Source organism: Hypanus sabinus, chromosome 10 (genome assembly GCF_030144855.1).
Source record: "Hypanus sabinus isolate sHypSab1 chromosome 10, sHypSab1.hap1, whole genome shotgun sequence".
Lineage (NCBI taxonomy): Eukaryota > Metazoa > Chordata > Chondrichthyes > Myliobatiformes > Dasyatidae > Hypanus > Hypanus sabinus.
This window is the reverse complement of record NC_082715.1, coordinates 81024677-81046260: the sequence shown is the minus strand read 5'-3', so window position 1 is coordinate 81046260 and position 21584 is coordinate 81024677. Positions and strand designations below refer to the sequence as shown.

General features: G+C 40.3%; 1 protein-coding gene across 1 annotated transcript in view; it reads left to right on the top strand.

Moving 5' to 3' along the window:
• The first annotated feature begins 5158 nt into the window (after window positions 1–5158).
• The window catches only part of pgbd5 (piggyBac transposable element derived 5), a 56937-nt gene continuing 40511 nt past the window's right edge, over window positions 5159–21584 (top strand). The window contains exons 1-2 of the mRNA XM_059982218.1: window positions 5159–5628; window positions 10453–10880. Coding sequence (XP_059838201.1) covers window positions 5292–5628; window positions 10453–10880 — 765 coding nt within the window. The 5' untranslated portion in view covers window positions 5159–5291. The remainder of the gene's footprint in view (window positions 5629–10452; window positions 10881–21584) is intronic.

The window sequence follows — 21584 nt, the reverse complement described above, 5'->3', positions numbered from 1 at the left end:
GAATAAAAGCACAAGGTTAACTGCAGCCATGGTTCCTCTAACTGGATGATGACTGAAGCTCAGTGCAAGGAAGCTTGTTTGGTAGTTGCACACTCAAAGGAATATTAATTAAAAGTCACCATTCCAGAGACTGCAAAAGCCTAAGACTAACCGTGATCATTGGTTAAACAAATGTCTTTCATCAGTTGGCTACTGGTGAATTAGACTATAAGACATAGGAGCAAAATTAGCCTATTCAGTCCAGTAAGTCTGCTGCACCATTCCATCATGGCTGATTTATTATCCCTCTCAACCCCATTCCCCTACTTTCTCCCCATAACCTTAAACACCCTTACTAATCAAGAATGTATCAACCTCCACTCTAAATATACCCAATGACTTGGCCTGCACAGCTGACTCTGGCATTGAATTCCACAGATCTGCCTCACTCTGGCTAACAAAATTTGTCCTCATCTCTGTTCCAATGTGACATCCTTCTATTCTGAGAATCTACCTCTGCTATGATTGGACCCAACAGTGTGGATCTATGTTCAGATTTTACTTCAATCATTTAAAATCATTTTGCAAATTTTAACATCAATCTATTGTACTAATCTTGCACTCAACAATCTGTATGGCTGCGTACTACAGTAAGTAAACAGAGCATCCGAATATGTGCCAAAGTACAAAGTAGTTTTATTATCTTAGTACATATATTTCACCATTTACATACTACTCTGAGACTAATTTTCTTACTAGGCCTTTTCAAAGTGTTTGGTAATCCAAATAATTTCATGATCTGCAAAAGATCCTGCAAAAAACCTGGAACATCAGCCAAGCACTATAGAAATCAGAGTGCTTATACTGACCATGTAAATATCAGCTGGGACATCTATGCAGTTGTTCCCTGTGAACCCCTGTTTATCTGCCCTAAAGCATACCTAAAATCCTTGTTTAAAATCTCATTGGAAGGTTATAAATAAAGAGTGGAATGAGGGGGGAAGGGGTGGTAGAACCTCTCTTCAGCAGTTTTCTTGAAAAAATTATGCCATTAAACTACTGCATCCTACTCAGTGTCTGAAAAACATAGCTTATTCCCCTGAGCGGGCAGTTTATTTAATTGTCTATGTAAAATAAAAAGTAGATTGTACCCCAGCATTGGTCACAGGGTTCCCTTTGCCTTTTCTGCCTATCATCTCCCTCTCATTTGGCTTCACCTATCACTTTCCAGCTTGTACTCCTCCCCTCCCCCTACATCTTCTCATTCTGGTTTCTTCCCCTTTCCTTTCCACACCTGATGAATGGCCTGAGGCTGAAACTTCAACTCTTTGTTCCTCTCCACAGATGCTGCCTGACCTACTGAGTTCTTCTAGCACTTTGTGTGTGTTACTTCTCTTGTCCATCATATATTCTGTCATGCATTCACTTTACCCCATTATTAATTAATTTGTGTAATGGGATTGGGGGGTAATGTCTCTGGTTACAAACTTCAGAATTATTACTTAGTGGATAAACTGAATCGACTTCTCCTGCACTGTTGAGCTTAGTTATTTCACTTTAGAAACACCGGGATCTGAACTCTCTGTTGCCTTGCCACAGCTGGCTAAGTCCTAAATTTACCTTTCAGCTCTAGATCTCGGTGCCAACTCATACAGTGTTGATTCTGTCTCCAAATCAATGTTCACTAAAAGTCTCTGCTGCAATATTAGATCAGAATTAGGCTTATTATCACCAACCTCTGTGATGAAATTTGTTGTTTTACAGTGTAATACATAAGAAAGTACTGTAAGTTACAATAACAAATACAATATATAAAATAAATAAATGGTGCAAAAAGAGAGCAAAACAGTGAGGTAGTACTGATGGATTGTTCAGAAATCTGATGATGGAGGGGAAGAGATGTTCCTAAAATGTTAAGTGTAGATCTTTAGACTCCTGTACCTCCTTCCTGATGGTGGTAATGAGAAGAGGATATGACAAGGGTCCTTCATGATGAGTGGTGCCTTCTTGAGGCACTGCCTTTTGAAGATGCCCACAGTGGTGGGGAGGTTAGTGCCCATGATGGAGCTGGCTAAATCTACAACCTACTGCAGCTTTTTTTGATCCTGTGCATTGGAGTCTCCATACCAGATGGTGATGCAACTAGTCTCAATGCCCTCCACAAATTCCTAAAGAAATATAACTACTAGATATAAAATACACACAGTGATACAGTGTGTGTGTAAAAGAAAGTAAATAGCATTGGGTAATGGGGATATTTTTCTTGTCCTTGTGAATGATAGAAATTAAAGTTTAATGATGAGCTGCTGGTGCTCCAGCTAGTAGTACAACTAGTGCATTGATGTTGGACTTTAATGCATTATTGTAGAGTGTACAGCCAACACACCAATGACGTTTGAGACATATCCGCTCCTATTAACACCATATTTATTACTCTTCGTATTGCTGATGTAGTCATCACCACTCCTGCTGCCATTCATAGAACATAGAACAGTACTGACTCCTCAGCCCACAATGTTGTGCCAAACTTTTAATGTACTCGAAGATCAATCTAACCCTTCACTCCTGCATAGCCCTCCATTTTTCTGTTATCCATGTGTCTATCTAAGAGTCTCTTAAATGTCCCTAATGTTTCTGCCTCTACCACCACACTTGGCAGTGCATTGCACTTACTGCCCCCTGTGTAAAAGAACTACCTCTGATATCACTCACATCAACAGAGATGAAATGCTTTGAGAGGTTGGTCATGTTTAGATTAACCTCTTGACCCAGCAAGGACCTGGACCCTTGTTAATTTGCCCATCGCCACAATAGATCAACAGCAGATGCAATCTCAATGGCTCTCCATACAGCTTTAGACCACCTGGACAACACAAACACCTGCGTCAGGATGCTGTTCATCGACTAGCTCAGCATTTAATACCACCATTCCCACAATCCTGATTGAGAATTTGCAGAACCTGGGCCTCTGTACCTCCCTCTGCAACTGGATCCTCGACTTCCTAACTGGAAGATCACAATCTGTGTGGATTGTTGATAACACATCCTCCTTGCTGACAATCAACACTGGCACACCTCAGGGGTGTGTGCTTAGCCCACTGTTCTACTCTGTATATACCCATGACTGTGTGGTTAGGCATAGCTCAAATTCCATCAATAAATTTGATGATATAACCATTGTTGGTGGAATCTCAGATGGTGACAAGAGGACGTACAGGAGTGAGATATGCCAACTAGTGGAGTGGTGTTACAGCAACTTAACGTCAGTAAGATGGAAGAGCTGATTGTGGACTTCAGGAAGGGTATGACGAAGGAACATATACCAATCCTCATAGAGGGATCAGAGGTGGAGAGAGTGTATAGTTGTACCGTGGAGAGCATTCTGACATACTGCATCACTGTCTGGTATGGAGGGCTAGTGCACAGGACTGAAAGAAACTGCAGAAGGTTATAAATCTAGTCAGCTTCAGCTTGGGCATTAGCCTACAAAGTACCCAGGACATCTTCAGGGAGTGGTGTCTCAGAAAGATAGCATTCATTATTAAGGACCTCCAGCACCCAGGGCATGCCCTTTTCTCACTGTTACCATCAGGTAGGAGGTACAGCAGCTTGAAGGCACACACTCAGTGATTCAGGACAGATTCTTCCCCTCTGCCACCTAATTCCTAAATGGACATTGAATCCTTGGACACTACCTCGCCTTTTTTAATGTACAATATTTCTGTTTTTGCACATTTTTAAAAATCTATTCAATATACATAATTTATTTATTTGTTTATTTATTATTGTTTTTATTATTTTTTTCTCTCTGCCAGATTATGTATTACATTGAACTGCTGCTGCTAAGTTAACAAATTTTACGTCACATGCCAGTGATAATAAACCTGATTCTGATCCTCCCTATACTTTCCTACAATCACCTTCCTGTATTTGCCATTGTGACCCATTTAATTGTTAACATTCAATACATTAATTGCTAATATTGCTTGATGTGATGGCTACTCATACCACTTAGCGCATTGGCTATCATTATTGATCCTACGTTGGAAATATGCTCCAATAACAATGGCTGACATTGCTGCTGTACCTGTACCTTACCATGACCATAAATTCATTTTAACTTAATAGCTCACAGTATATTAACAATTCTAACATGTCAAGTGTTTTCTGTAGCTATTAATACACATCGCATTTGTTGCAAATACTGATTCTAATGTAACCCAGTGTACTGACTGAGCACACCACTCCTATTCTATTCAATAATTTAATTCTGCCTGTACCTATTATTGTGTGGCTAACTACAGCTCCAATGCCATAGTTAAGTTTGCTGATGACACCACTGTAATTGGACAAATCAAAGGTGGCAGTTCTTTGCTCTACTGCAAATGCCCTCAATAAAATTATTCTGAATATGGTATGATAAATACATACTTTAATAAATTTACTTTGAGATGAAAACTGTGCTGATGGATCTGGTTAATTGGTATGATGTGCCTGTTCCTAATTAGGTAACTAATAAAAGGCCCTGCATGGCAGCGGGGAGGATCTTGCAGTAAATAATTTGTTTTCTAAGTGGTATTGGTTCAAAGTATCTGCTCTGATAGAATTGTTAGAAAAGTAAATCTTAATTTGAAAAGAGAACTTAAGTCAAAAATTTAGGCTGATTGCAACTGTGTTCCTTTTGCTCCTAATTGCTGCCCCAGCGGCTGTTCATGCCGCTCCCATTGCTGGAGCCACCGGAGGAGCAGCTGAACCGAGAAATTAAAGGTTTGTTTGCAAGTACCACGCCCATCCGGTCCACTGGCTTCGGTCAGCCTCCTGCTTCCATCCTTGCTGATGCTTGTTACTCCTCCCTTTGGCTGCAGGTGCCGCTCCCGCTCCGCCCATTGACTACAGGTGTTGCACCCACGCCGTCCATTGGCTGCAGGTGACGCATCGGCTCCACCAATTGGCAGCAGGTGACGCATCCGCTCCGTCAATTGGCTGCAGGGGCCACACCCATTCCGTCTAATGGCTGTAGGGGCCGCCACCATTTCGTCCATTGGCTGTAGGTGCTCTAGCTATGTAGTCGCAGGTGCCGCATTGGCTACGTTCATTGGCTGAGAGTGCCGCTCCCGCTCTTTCCATTGGTTGTGGACACTGCAGCATCTCCATCTATTGGCCGCAGGTGCCGCTGGCACTCTGTCCATTGGCTGCAGGTACCGCACCCGTTTCATCTATTAGCTGCCGGTGCCGCTCGAGCTCTGATCGGAGGTGGCCGGTAGACCCTGTCATGCGCACTTAGTAGGCGGCGCCAAACCCCCTTCATTTCCATGGCGACCGAGGAGGTGGCAGCGGCTCGCCGGAAGGCGCTGTCTCTGCTCCGGGCAGCTCGTTCCCGCTACGAGAGCCTGCAGATCTCGGACGATGTGTTTGGTGAATCCGGCGGCGGCAGCAGCAGCGACGACAACCCATTCTACAGTACCTCGGCGGGCAGCTCGCAGTCCGACTGGGAGGAAGAGGAGGAGGAGGAGGAAGAGCCGGGGGCGACTAGCGGGAGTGTGAGGCCGGCGGACACCGACCGTGAGCCGGGCGAGGAGGAGGAGGAGGAGGCGGGATGGACAGAACGACTGAAGGACATCGCCTTCCCTCCGTTCACTGACTCGACCGGTGAGGGACGATATCGAACACACTTGTTGCAGCCTTGTCCTGTTATGTGTGTGCATAGATCCTGTAAAACCTGGAACCCACTGGGTTCTTTCAGCCTTCCGTGCACACCTTGTGTTTGTTTCATCCATCCTTGGCAGCCACGCGAACTACAAAGGCTGGGCGGGTTTATGTGTAGACCCGTGTTGCCTCTGTCAGATGCCTCAAGGTCTTCCACGATGCCCGTGTGAATAACCGCGGTGGAGCAAGTGTCTAAGCTGTGTTTCTGTTTACGTTCACTTCCTGTGCTCAAATTTCTCTGGTGGTTAATGAGATTTCTATTTCCCGTATGCAGTTTGATGATCTAATTGAACGAGTTGTCCTACATGGTTTTTTTTTGGGGGGCAGACATCTCGTCAAATATTTTACTTTAGTATTTTGGGTTTTGGTAGATCAGCTTGAGTTTTACATTGATTCCGTGGACTATATTGCAATGACTTGTGATTAAAGTGCCGTCATTATTCACCGCAGTTCTTTCACGGAAATTGTTGGTCAGTCATTTACATTTTTAAATCCACCCCAAATGCTTCCAGTACTGTAGTAGGCGAAACGTTCAGTTTATTTATTAACCTAATTCTTGCTGTATATTCAAATTGTACGTATAAATAGGTAAACAACGTGCAATAATCAAAGGAAAGTGGGAGCAGATGGGTACGTTATCTGTAGAGTTCTCGATAGCAGTGTCCCCATAATAGTGCGTAAAAATAAATTTCCGTGTACAGAAGGCCCTCATTTATAAATGACATCTGGGAAGGATGCAACCGGATTGATAGGACTTGGGTTTTTTTTTAATTGATGGCTTTTCTTCGCAGATATTTAAAGAAATTAGAGTTCTTAACGTTTAATTTGAGTTGTATTCCTGAATTTTCGGTACAGTTTTTCGCAGAAGATTGTGGTCTTAAGTCATGATTTGATTTAGGACGTTGGGTTTATTTATTAGGATGCCAGTTTCGGTGATATAACCAGTATTTATTTATCTATCTGAGAAAAGATAACTTGGCAACTAAAGAGGTTGTTTGCCCCATAGTGCTTCTGCAGATACAAGATTTAGAATTGTCTTGACAGTGTATGTGGAGCGGATGTTTCTTGTGGAAGGATCTAGCACTAGAAAGTTGTTTACAAGTAAGGAGTTTCCCATATCAAACTAAGATTTGGCGAAAATGCCTTTCTCACTGAGTCTTGAATTTTTTGCCTCAAACGTTCAGTGGAAGTAGAATCTTTGAATTAATTGTTGAGTGGTTCTTCATAAGTAAAGGGACATAAAGTTGCCACGGATAGTTGGGACTGCAGGATCAAGAGTACATGCAGAGAGTGGTGAGTGCATAGAATGAGCTGCGGCGACTGCGGTTTTTTAACAGAATCTTGGACATGGTGCTTAGAAAAATAGAGGGTTATTACCCTAGGTAATTTCTAAGGCAAGGACATGTTCAGCACAGCTTTGTGGGCTGAAGGGCCTGTATTGTGCTGTAGGTTTTCTATGTTTCTATGATTAGATCAGTTCCTGTCCTTATTAAATGGTGGAGTAGGTTTGAGGGGCCAAGCGTCCTGTGCCTATTCATAGTTGTAATGTGTTTGTGTTCCTAGATCTTGCTCCACAACCTGTAGGTATGGTAAAACTCTAAAGGTTGTCTAATAGGTACTTTTTAAATACAAGGATTTTTGCCTCCAATACCCATTTGGGCAGGTGGGTGTTCAAATGCCCACTCATTGTGTTTATAAAAGCAAGTCCTTGAGTTTCATCACCGTTCTACCGGTCAACTTTATCTGGGAGCTGGGGTACACAGCTGGGGTTCTCTCTGCTGAAAAAAAGTTAATTCCTGTATCCTTGTAAGCCGAATGAGTACCATACTTACCCCTACACCACCTCCGTCACTACCTTTCGGGCCCCAAGCAGTCCTTCCAGATAAGGCGATACTTCTCTTGTGAGTCTTTTGGGGTCATGTATGGTACCCGGTGTTCCTGGTACGGCCTCCTGTATACTGGTGAGACCTGACCTAAGTTGGGAGACTGTTTCCCTGAGCACCTGAACTCCATTCACCAGAAAAAGCAGTATCTCCAGGCCACCCATTTCAATTCTCCTCCCATTCCAACATGTCAGTCCGTGGCCTCCTCAACTGCTGCGATGAGGCCACACTCAGACTGGAGGAGCAATACCTTGCATTCCATTTGGATAGCTTCCAATCTGATGGCATCAGCACTGATTTCTTGAACTTCGGGTAATGCCATTTCCCCCCCCTTCACCATTCCCCATTCCCAGTTCCCTCTCTCACCTTATCTCCTTTGCTCCTCCCTTCTTTTTCTCCATGGTCTTCATCAGATTTCCCCTTCTCCAGTCTTTTATCTCTGTCACCTATCAACTTCCCAGCTCTTTACTTCACCCCTCCCCCTTTCTCAGTTTCACCTATCACCTACCACCTTGTACTTCCTCCCCACCCCCACCTTCTTGCTCTAACTTCCCATCTTTTTTCCAATCCTGATGAAGGATTTCAGCCCAAAACATTGACTCTTTTCCATGGAAGCTGTCAAGCCTGCTGAGTTCCTCCAGCATTTTGTGTGTGGCAGTAATTCCTGTTCACCACCTTCAGGCCTCTCTCAAATCTCTCCTCAGTTGGCTTTGTTTCAAAGAAAACATATCCAGCCAGCCCTTCGCTTCATAACCAGAACTGTGCAAGGCATACTAGCTCTGACTTAACTAATAATTTATACAGTTTCAGCTTGACCATGTTTATGTGTTCTAAACTTTGCCAATAAAGGGAAGAATCTCTAACCTGCTTAACCACTTATCTGTTTTGCTTCCTTCAGGGATGTGCTGACATGTGCCTTCAGATCTCTCTGTAGATTGCCTCTTATGCAGGATGTGATTGAACCAGTCACTGTTACGGCCTTTTAGTTTCACATTTTTTTAATTACTTGAATTTAAGTCTCCAGCTGCTATGAACAGAGTTCAAATATGCTTAGAAGGATGTTTCTGGGCCTTGTGGACCTGAGGTACAGGGGAAATATTAAATAGGTTAGGACTTATTTCCTGGAGTGTGGGAGAATGAGGGGAGATTTGATAGAGGTATACAAAATTATAGGGTAAAAGTAAGCAGGCTTTTTCTACTGAGGGTGGGTGAGACAAAAACTAGAGGTCATGTGTTAAGAGTGAAATGTTTAAAGGGAATGTGAGAGGCAACTTCTTCACTCAGGGTGGTGAGAACGTGGAACAAGCTGCCAACAGAATGGTAGATACAGGTTTGATTTCAACATTTAAGAGAAATTGGAATAGATACATGAATGTGAGTGGTATGGAGGGTCATGGTTCAGCTGCAGGTTGATGGGACTATGCAGCATAATAGTTTGGCACAGACTATATCAGCCAAAGGCCCATTTTTGTGTTGTAGTGTTCTATGGCTGTTTTTCGGATGCTGAATTTGGATATTGGTTTCATATTAGCCATTATGCTCCCAAGCCTACAATATGATGTTGGGATTCCTGTGCATCTTCTGTGTATCTCGTATGCACCTTGTCATCCTTTTGACAAGTGGTTTTAAGTTTAAAAAGCACTGTTTCAAGGCCAAACACACGCCAGTCATGAAAAGTGTGGAGGTGGAGTGGAAAAGGTTCAAGAGATGTAAAAGCAAATAAATTGCCTCCTGGAATTGCAGTGTAGACGCGTTATTCTATGCCCTCATTCTTGTCGGATGTTATAGTGGAGGAACTTCACCTACAGGCCTCATAATGCTCTGTGGTCATGAGTAAATCAGCTTCTCAATATGCCAGGTGATTTTAATAAAGAGTTTAGTGCAGCACCATAGGAACTACTGATACTGAAGCTGGAGCTGCAAGATCTTGTCATCAGCAGCTGTATTTCATTCATCTCTCTCAAATCATCCAAAAAAAGCAAAGTAAGCCACTGATGAAACTTTTATCCCTTTGTCTATCCCCAGACTTCTATTCTCAGTATCGTTTTTGGAATTTCTGTATTTGGAAAATTAAATGTGAACTTAACTGGTTAATAGATAAATGAGCAAAGTGAGCTAATTCCAATCTAAACTAGTTTTATTAATACAACGGTTAAATATTGCCTGTAGTTTTCATCTGAGTTTTGAGGATGGGCTAAAGTACTTTGAAGTCTCTCCTTAACCATCACCATTCCTTTATTTCGTTATTTAAAGTGGTTCATATAACTTCTCTTTAATCAGGCTTTTGGCCATTTGCCGTACTTTCTAATGAAAAAATTAATTTGCTGTTGCACTGTTTTGCTTGTTAAAATTACAGTACCAGCTCAATTACCTGACACTTGATAGATTCCAGTGTATCAATTATGCTGGTCAACCCAATATTGCCCAGGGTATTCCTATGGCACTGTCCCTCCACTGGACCAGATGTTCTCCCTGAAGTGTTGGAGCATGTTGGCTAGTGAAGCTTTGGATAACAGAGCTTGTATTCTATTTCCAATAATCCTGATATCATTTTGGTGAATGTCTTCTGTTTATAGGTCTCCAGCAAGCTCAACCTTTTAGCTCATTCTCCATAGAGCAAATGCAAGGACAGAATACAATTTTAATGGGATGGAACTTGGAATGATACAGTTTATAATGAGAGAAGCACTCTGTTCATGTTTGTCTGAATAATGTTTGGTCAGGTTGGTTTTTCCCTGAAGTGATATTCTGTACACTGGATCAAATATTTTACGTAGACCAGAATTTAAGAGTGCCTTGTTCCTGTTTGTTAATAGCATTGGGTTTATTTGCTATTTATATATTACAATGTAACTGAACCAATCTTTTTCTCCCCCTTCCACAGGTCCTGTACATAAAATGCCACTAAATGCAAGTGCTATTGACTTTTTTCAGCTTTTTGTCCCTGATAATGTTATAAGGAATATGGTTGTTCAAACAAATATGTATGCCAAAAAGTACCAAGAAAAATTTGGCTTTGATGAAGGTTGGAGTGCCGTTAGTCTTCCAGAGATGAAAACCTTCTTGGGATATATGATTTCCACCAGCATTCACCACTGCGAGTCTGTCCTCAGTATATGGAGCAGTGGGTTTTATAGCAACAAAAGTATTGCTTTGATGATGACACAAGCCAGATTTGAAAAGATCCTGAAATACTTCCATATTGTAGCATTTCGATCCAGTCAGACGACACATGGTCTATATAAGATTCAACCCTTTTTGGATTGCCTGCAAATGACATTTGATGCAGCGTTCAAGCCTTCTCAAACCCAGGTACTGGCAATATACATTGTAAATTATATCCTTTTGCATGATTAACTTTGCTGGATTTCAAGAACATTAATTGAGATAAAAGAAGGTAGAATTTATCCACGATTTATCTTAAACAATGGTCTATGCCCCCATTGAAATTGTATGATGCAAATTCTGCTAAGGTAAAGGTGTTCATGCCACTGTGTGTCATACCATCAACCATTTTACAGTGTTGGCTTCCTGTTGAGATTCAGCAGATGGTGAATTATAACTTTGGCTGTACTGGGCATATTAGTGCAAGGATATGAGTACTGGAGGGAGTGCCATTCTTGAAGAGCTGGAGTATTTAATATGGAGAATAAACTCCTCTTGGGCTTCCAGCCGCATACAGGTATCAATTATAATGGAGATTTTGATGACCAACTCTGCCATCTTCATTAGGAATGATGCCTGGGCCTGCCTAGTCCAGTGGTATTTATACATAAAAACATAGAAACATAGAAAACCTACAGCACAATGCAGGCCCTTTGGTCCACAAAGCTGTGCTGAACAGGCCCTTACCTTAGAAATTACCAAGGGTTATCCATAGCCCTTTTTTTAAATTTTTTTAGCTCCATTTACCTGTCCAGGAGTCTCTTAAAAGACCCTATCATATCCGCCTCCACCACCATCGCCAGCAGCCCATTCCACGCACTCACCACTGTTTTTTTAAAAAGAATCCTTACCCCTGACATCTGTTCTGTACCTAAATCTGTAGTCCAACCCTCCTGATTAGTTCTCATCCAATCAGGTTTCCGCTTTCCCACCTTCTTTATAATCAAATTCCAGTTCTTACTGATTTTTTTTTCTGTTAAAATTCTTTTCCAATGGCTTCTACCAGGTGGTCCCAAAACCTATTGGCATGGCATAGTTGTTTTATGCCTTTGAAATCAATCCTGTGGCCATTGCAAATGTCATATTCTGCAACCGCTGATTTTTCTGGGTAACCCAAATGGATACACCTTCTATGCTCCTTGATGTGAGTTTCCACATTTGCATCCTATCTGGCTGATTTATGCTGCTCCATGTTCACAGGGAATCCTTAAGTGCCTGCCAACCTGAGTCCTAGGTTGTCTTTGACCTCAAAGCTGTGGTCTGAGCTGTTATTACAATAATTGACTTAGGAGGCAAAATTAACTCTGGGTTCCACCTTGATCTTGGCTGTTATTTTGTTATTTAAAAAAAATCTCTCAGCAATTTTTGCTAAAACTGTTATTTGGCACAATACGATCCTTTTTGTTGTCTTCATGTGATATTCATTACCCATTCAAGACATATTCAGTCCTAGAAATAATTGACCTATAAATTGCATTAACATGAAAAACTGGAAGCTTTCAAGCAGATTAGACGCAGCAGTGAAATATCCTCTCCCTTTCCTTCACCATTCACTTTCATAGTGGTTGCTGGAGCTGTTGACAAAGTCCTGTGTGTCTGCTATTTCTGGCATTATCTCCCCTGCTCCAACGCTCTAATCCCTTAGTCCACAACCTTTAAATTTATAATGCTAAGATACCTGATCACCTAAATATTCAATGTTCTTCATTACCTTTTCACTACTATAAATATCTTTTTTCCACAATCAGGTTTAACTACCATAGCTTATGAAATTTGTGTACTACAGCAGTACAGCGCAATACATTTTTAAAAATCTAAATTGTAATAAGAAATATATGTAAATAAGTTGTACAAAAATAGTGAGATAATGTGCATGAGTCCATTGTCTGTTCAGAAATCTGATGGTGGTAGGGAAGAAGCTATTCCTAAAACATTGGCTGTGCATCTTCAGGCTCCTGTACATCCTTGATGGTAACAATGTGAATTTGTTTTTTTAATTAACAGCTAATTGGGTGGTTTTAATTTGTTCAACATCTAATTTCTTAATTGTATGAAGACTAGTAATGGGCACTAACTACTGTGACTACTGAAGTTAGCAACTAATTAAACAAGCTAAGACTAGTTAAATGTCTATTTCCCATGTTTTTCTATCGGTTAGAATACCCCAACTTGAGTAAAAAGTATCCAAATAAGAGTAAGGTTGAACTAGAATATTAAATATTTTTGACTTGAAAAATAACCTTTTACAAAATAACCAAAACATATTAAACTCAAAGAACAGTAATCGAAATATTTTTAAGTAGCTTTAAAAGTTCTTTGAATTTCTTTTATCACCAGACTATTTACCCAAGTGCAGGGAGGGTGCTACCTGAATATGAGAACATTCTTGTAATCAATAAGAATCATATGAATTGCTATTTAAAGGAAGATCTCTTGTCTTAGCAATAGCTAAAAAGCACTGTATCATTTTGATATTTGAGCAGATTCATAATGGCATATGTGAACTTCATGTTATTTTTAGATCACTTTTGAAGAGGGGACTATGCTTGCAGTACGAACAATCAATAAGAACCCATTTATGTTGGCAGTAAATGGTAGTTCGTGAGCCTGCTAAACCTTAAACTAGATGACGTGAAGGCTATCACATGACTTCCTGGCTTAAGTAATTAAGTTGTTCCTTGCCAAAATGGTCTTGTTTGAGAAAGAAGATTAAATTCACTCAGCAATTGGTCTGCAAGAATACTTAGCAAAGAAGCATATTAAGATAAAGGAGTCCCATTTGACATTATTTGCTTAGATTTTCAAAAGATTTTTGATGCTGCACCTTGCAAGAGTAAGCAAATGAGAAGGACGCAAAAGAAGGATTAAAAATTTGTGTATGTCTCAGAATGGGAGAGATAAAGGTAGTTAGGCTAGAACATTGGTAAATAAGTCGAATTGGTAGAGGAAAAGAAAAGCATAGTCAAAAATTCTAATTATTTTTAAAATATGTAGAGGGAACTGACTGTTTTCAAACTCAGCTATCAGTATGCAGAATAGGTAATGAGGAAAGCAAGGGCATTGCTAAAAGTATTAAGAAATCTTGTGCTGGGCTTTATTAAGACCATGCAAAAACTTTTGCACCCCCCTTACCTTTTTTAAAAAGAAAAGATACTGGAGGAATGCAGCAAATGTTCATTGGATTATTGGGATGTTTAAAATTTATTAGCTAAGTACCATACAAAATGTTCTTGCATAAGAGCTCATGAAATTCTGGTAGCAAATATCCTTGGATCGAAGATTGGTTGAAGGACTGAAAACAGGAGTAAGTGGATTGTTTTCAATTTGATGGGCATTGCATTACAGCCTGGTATGGAAATACCAATGTCCTCGAATGAAAAACCTATAAAAGGCAGTGGATATAGCCTAATCCATCACAGGTTCCATCCTCCCCACCATTGAGCACATCTACACAGAGCGCTGTTGCAGGAAAGCAGTATCTATCATCAAAGATCCCCATTATCCAAGCCATGGTCTCTTCTCACTGCTGCCATCAATAACGTGGTACAGGAGCTTCTGGACTCTCAAAACTGGGATGAAGAACAGTTCTTGAACCAGAGGGGATAACTTCACTCACCCCGTCACTGAACTGCTCCCACAAGGACTCAGCTTGTGTTCTCTATTAATTGTTTAATTAAATATATATTTATATTTAATTTATATATAATATTTTATATCTGTGCAGCTTGTTGTCTTTTGCACGTTAGTTTGTTCATCTTCAGAATCAAGTTTATTATTACCAGCATGTGTCATGAAATTTGTTAACTTAACAGCAGCAGTTCAATGCAATACTGTACATAAGATAGAAGAAAATAAAGTAATAGTAATAAATAAATCAATTACAGTATATGTATATTGAATAGATTAAAAATTGTTCAAAAAACAAAAATAATATACATTACAAAAGTGAGGTAGTGTTCTTGGGTTCAATGTCCATTTAGGAATCAGGTGGCAGAGGGCAAGAATCTGTTTCTGAATCGCTGTGTGTGTGCTTTCAGTCTTCTGTACCCCCTAACTGATGGTAACAGTGAGAAAAGGGCATGCCCTGGGTGCTAGAGGTCTTTGATAATGGACACTGCCTTTCTGAGACACAGCTCCTTGAAGATGTCCTGGGTACTTAGGCTAGTACCTAAGATATAGCTGACTAAATTTGCAACCCTCTGCAGCTTCTTTCTTGTGTGTGCTCTTTCAGTGATTTTTGTTGTGTTTCTTTGTACTTACTGGTGAATGCTTGCAAGAAAATGAATCTCAGGGTTATAGTGATATATACAATATGTATTTTGATAAATTTACTTGGAACTGGTACTGGCCCCTCAGTTATTTGCAATTTATATTGACTTGAATGAAAAGACAGTAAATATTGGTGGTGACTGCTGGAGAGAGCGACAGTTGGTGACCCTACCAGGAGCAAAGCACTTTGGGTTCTTCTGGACACTCAGGCCTCTCCACCGTGACAAGGTGACACACTTTGGAGAAGTATTTAGTAAGCATATAGAATGAACTGCCAAAGGAAGTGGCAGAGGCAGGTACAATTATAAAATTTAAACGTTCTAAGTACATATACACCACTATACCCCCTAAGATTTATTTTCTTGGAGGCAATCACAGTAAGTTCAAGAAACAATAAAATCAATGAATGACCACACCAAACAGGAAGATCAACAATCTGTGCAAATACGAAAAAGACAAAGAAAAATAATACTAGTAATAAGCAATGAATATTGAGAATGTGAGATGAAGAATCCTTGAAAGTGAATCCAATTCAATGGGAGTAATTCAGTGATGGTGGTGAGTTATTACTCCTCTGGTGCCTGATGGTTGAGGGATAATAACTTCTCCTGAACTTGTTGGTGTGAGTCCTGAGGCTCCTGTACCACCTTCCTGATGGCAACAGTGAGAAGAGAACATGGCATGGATAGTGTCCTTAGTGATGGATGCTGCCTTCCTGCAACAGCACACTGAGTGGATGTGCTTAATGGTGGGGAAGGATTTTACCTGTGACTGACTGAGCTGTATCCACTACTTTTCATAGGCTTTTCCATACAAGGGTATTGGTGTGATGTTCACCACATCTCTATAGATTTGTGGTGGAAAGGCGTCTGGATGGGTACATTGATAGGAATGCTTTGGAGGGCTATGGGATCAGATGCAGGCATGTGTGACTAGTTCAGATAGACAACTTTGTCAGTATGGCCGAGATGAGCTGAGGGGCCCATTTCTATGCTGTATAAAGTTGATGACTCTGAAGTACAACAACCAATGTGGAAAGCTGGTTATAATGCAGCAGGTTTGGAATGCTGTCATAATGGAGCTTTGAAGTTGTAAAGTGCTTTAGTGAGATGTGATTTGGAGCACTGCATAAAATTTTAATCCCATTCTTGAGTGATACTTCACTGGAGATTGGTGTAGCACACACTCTCTGATCTGAATTCTGTGGAAAAAGATTGATCTCTTCTGATTAGTATCTAAAACTTGAGACATTGTCATCTTGCAAAGTGATATGTGGAAGAGGCTGCAATTGTATGGAGTGGGCTGGATGCACTGGAGTACTTCCAACTGTCTGTGGTCACCCATTTGTGTTTATTGTAGCAGATGAAAGTAACTTGCAACTGAATGGGCTGTAATTGGAGACCAAATTAAGGCTGACATTTGATATTAATCCTCATATTACTTATAAAGTGATAGTAAAGAAAGACAGCTGCTACCAGAGCTGGCTTGGTACTACTGCAGTGTGTCAGCTAGCTGTGATTGTATTAAGCATTATCATATTGCGGTCTAGGATTTTTTTGTGTGAAAATGATTTCCTATTACACAATGGTAAACATATTTTAAAAGTACTATATTTTCTCAAGTGCTTTCAGACAGAAAATAAGTTTTTTTTTAAAAATGTGAGTTTGTCTTTTTACAAACTCTTTTACAAATTCTGAGTTGTAGCTAGTTGAGTTAGTCCTTCATACTGCAAAACTTGAATGTTATAGTTATACACAATTGTCTAGAATGGGTAAACGTAAACACTCTTCTTCCAAGAGTAAGAATAGCTAAATTTAAGTTGTCCTTGGAATGGCAAGATTTTGTGCAGATACTAAATACAACACTCCTTAATGGTGTAACAGACTTGTCCCAACTAAGGGTGTCAGCCCAAAACATCAACTGTTTATTCCTTTCCATTGTTGCCTGTCCTGAGTTACTGCAGCATTCTTGTTGCTCTGGATTTCCAACATCTGCAGAGTCTGTGTTTACTACTAAATGGAAAACTCTCTAGGAAACAATGCAGTTGGTGAAATTATGTTGGTAGAATGTCCAAAAACCCTTCAATATCAATGAATCAAGTTTGAAAGCATAGTTGTGTATTTGTAATATGCAAGTATTTACATATTGCACAGCAAAGTTCCATAATTTTAAAAAGCCACTGAAGATAATTGATGGTGTTTTGGTGGTGGTACATTTTTGTGATACTGCCCATTAAATGAACATTTTGTCTTTAATGCCAAGATTAACATTAACACAGTTTTGTTTATTGCATTGATATATTTCACTTTCCTGTTTGGCAAAGGAGCTGGTAGTGAAGAGGACCAAATATTTTTAAATGAATAATTTCAAGCTGCAGATGTACAAAGTGAGATTCACTGCTACTGTTGTCATGTACTAAAAGAGGGATATTTTGAAGTAATGACATTTCTGCATTGAGATGTCTCATGAGACAGAGCATCATGAGACAGCATAATTTATTGGCCATTCGGGGACGTAGAGTTAAAATATAAAATGGTCAGTGTAGGATTCTTATTTATGTATCCTTTTCCCAGTCTCTGGCTCTCAGAATAACCACTTGAAGTGGATATACACTATCTATCAGTTTGTTTTACTCGTAACAGATGCCCCCTGACTGAGTGAACATAACTCCTGCAGGTTTCTGTTAATGTTGACAATTGCAGTTTTATATACAGTAGTTAGTTGGAGTATTGATTTTTTTTTTTACACAACGAATGCTAGGTCCAAACAGAAATAATAGTGATCAGTGCTAAGCTCTTGTATTATAGACAGTAATTATGGTGCTATAGCTTGAGTTCATCTTGCAGTGATAGCTTTACAAAAAGCCCCTCAGAGTTTTTAAAAATACAAGAACATGATTCTTCTTGGGCTTCCACAAATTTGTTACAAGTATTTAAATAGATGAGATTAACCTCACTATTGAATACTGAGATCAATACTCCATTTCCTGTGCATTTTGTGATCCTGTGAAAGCTCATTACTTGGGGGGGAAATGGGCCTGAAGGTTTGAGAAGGCTGCCTCATGGGATTAAACTCATTACTTTTGTTATGGTGCAAGGAAATATTGTTGGCTAATTGACAGTTGTGTCATGATGGATCATCACTGGATACTCATGATCTTAATGGTTGTAGTCTCCTTTTGAGCTTTGTCTTTAGAGAGGACATGATTCCATGGTGGAAAATGAACAATTATCTCTATTTGAAGTCTGGAGATAATAATTGTTGACTATAGACAGAATGCAGTGATGCAAATTTCACATCACATGCTGGTGATGATAAACCTAATTCTGATTCTGTTATGGACTAATTCCTCTGGGTGCTCCAGTTTCCTGATACATTGCTACACTTAGTACAGCTTCCTTCCTGATTAGACTCCCTTATTTTGGGTACATAACTTTTGAGAGGGTAAAATAAGATAAGAGAATAGGCAAATATGGATGGAGATTGAGGTGTAGTGAAATAGAATGATTTTTTTGAACTGTGTGCCAGCAGATCCTTGATGTTAACAGGTAGATGGGTAATTAAGAATGTATAAAGGATGCTGTCCTTTATTAAGTGAGGGATAGAGTTTAAGAGTAGGGGGTGATGGTAGAATTGCTGTGCCACAGCTTGAATGTTGAGTTTAACTGTGCTCACAATTTTGCAGGAATGATGAAATTGCACTGTATGACATGCAGAGATCTCCAAGTACATTATTGACAGAATTAAGAGGGAAGATTGGAGATGAGAGGGGAGGATGCTGAGGGGAGACTTAACTGAAGAGTCTAAATGGGATGGTCATATTTCCCTTTCCTTGAAGGGTCAAAATCAGAGGTCATAAGTTTAAAGTAATTCATAGAAGGATTAGGGTAGGCCATGTCAAAGGATTTATTTTAATAGGAGTGCGTCGGGAGAGGGTGAGTTGGGATGTTGTTTCATGTTTACAGCTGAAGGTTCATTAAGATCGGGTATCTCCAACAGGCATGCACTTGAATGGCCTGACGTTAATTTTACTGTAAGTTCAGGATCAGTCGGGGCTAATATTCACATTCAACTTTAGAATAGTGAAAATGTTTGCATTTTCACTGAAATCATTAATTAGCAAGCAAGCAATTATCGTGGAAGAGTCTAGGACCAGAGAGTGGGACCTCAGTAGAAGGATCTCCCTTTAGAACGAGAGGAATTTCTTTAGAAGACTGCGGGGGCGGGGGGGGGGGTCACATTGAAACCTAGAGAATATTGAAAAGTCTAGATAGGGTGGATGTGGAGAGGATGTTTTCTGTGGTGGGGTATTCAGCGTTAGAGGGCACAGCCTCAAAGTTGAGGGCTGACTTTTTAGAATGGATTTAAGGAGGATTTTGTTTTGCCAGAGAATAGTGGATCTGTGGAATGTTCTACCACAGACTGTGGTGGAGGCTAAGTCCATGGTATATTTAAGGCAGAAATTGATAGTTTGCTGATTGGTCAAGGCATCAAAGGATATGGCAAGAAGGCAGGTGTATGGGGTTGAGTGAGCTCAGTCACGATGGGCTGGCAGAGCAGACTTGATGGGCTGAATAGCCTAATTCTGCTCCAATGTTTTGTGGTCTAAAGGCAGAGGGAGGTTAATGTGAAATTCATTGCCACCGGCAGCTGTGGAGGCTAAGTTATTGTGTACACATAAAGTGGAGATTAATAGATTCTTGATTAGTAAGGACTTCGAAGGTTGTGGGGAGAAAGCAAGAGAATGAGATTAAGAGGGAAAATAAATCAGCCGTGATGGAATGATGGAGTAATCTCAATGGGTGAAATGGCCTTATTCTGCTCCTATGTCTTATCACTGAAAACTATCTGATAAAATGGAAAACACCCAGATCCAGAAAGCAAGACAAATCTATGGGCATTTCGGTTCCATCTGCAAAGCAAGTAGAAGGCATAAACTGTGCTATTGTGCTTGTCCATTACTGATTGATTTGAGCTAGATACCGGAATAACTCTAATTAAGATAACATTTGACTGAACATGGGATGAAAGAATTCTGGTAAAATGTTAGTTAATGAGAGTTGGGGATAATTGTTCCAGTGGTTGTAATTGCCCTTCATTTTATGAAGGGTGGTTGGAATTTTTGAAAGCTGTTCACTTTGGGTGCAGGATTCTGCAGCTTTACCACAGGACACTGTTCCAGGTCCAGCTGTCTTCAGTGATGAACTGTTGTGTTTCTTCCATCAATTGGAAATGATTGCAAATTATAAACATGAAATTCTGCAGATGTTGGAAACCTTGAGCAACACACACAAAATATGAACTCAGCAAGCTAGGCAGCATCTATGGGAAGGAATACACAGTCAACATTTTGGGCTTAGACCCTTCATCAGGTTTTTCATTTGCAAGTGACATTTCTGTCATAGATGTACTAGGATATATTAGGCTTCAGTAAGCAAGATTCCATCCACCCTTTTTTAGCATTCAGTGGTGTATCATTGCTAAATTCCCAACAATGATCACCAATAAAGATATATAATGAACCAGTCAGAGAATGCTAGTAAGAGTATGTCAGAGGCCTAAAACTCTGCACTCAGACTTATTGCCTTCTTCATTAAAGTCTTTTCCATTAGCTATAGGGTAGCTGTGAGAATGAGCTAAAATCTGCTTATACCAAGATCACTTCCTGTACTTATTAAAGCAGCAACTGAGTGTATGTTTGTAATCTTCAATGGATGTAGCCCATATACTTCAAGGTTCAATGTGCGCATTAAGAGCAGCTCTTCAGCATGCCAGAGTGGTTATTTGAGTTGCTGTCACTTTCCACTTGGCTTGAACCAGTCTTGCCATTCTCCTCTGACCTCTCCATTTGAACTCTGAGAATTGCCGCTCACTGAATGTTTTTGATTTTTGCACCATTCTCTGTAAACTGTAGAGACTTTGCATTTGTATATAAAAATAAATTGTGTGTATGTGTAAACTTCTTGACCATGACTGCATGCTTTTATGCATTGAGTTGCTGCCAAGGATATGTGTTCCATCCTGGCTGATTAGATATGTTCACAAGGATGATTCCAGGAATGAAAAGGTTATCATACAAGGAACATTTGATGGCTGTGGGTCTGTACTCACTGGAATTCTGAAGGATGAGGGATCTCACTGATCCTTTCGAATGTTGAAAGGCCTAGACAGTAGATTTGGAAAAGGTGTTTCCCGTGGTGGGAGAGTCTAGGACAAGAGGTCACAGCCTCAGGATAGAGGGGTGCAGTTTCAAAACAGAGATGCAGAGAAATTTCATTAGCCAAAGGGTGGTGAACTTGTGGAATTTGTTGCCACATGTAGCTGTGGAGGCCAGTTCATTGGGTGTATTTAAGGTAGAGATTGGTAGGTTCTTGATTGGACGTGGCATCAAAGGTTATAGGGAGAAGGCCATGAACTGGGGTTGAGGAGGAGATAGGTTTAAAAAAAAATGTTCAGCCAAGATTGAATGATGGAGCACACTCTATGGACTGGATGGCCTAATTCTGCTCCTATGTCTTGTGGTCTTGTACTCTTGGTTAGTCAGCATATGAAGGGATACTGGGAGAAGGCTGGAGATTGGGG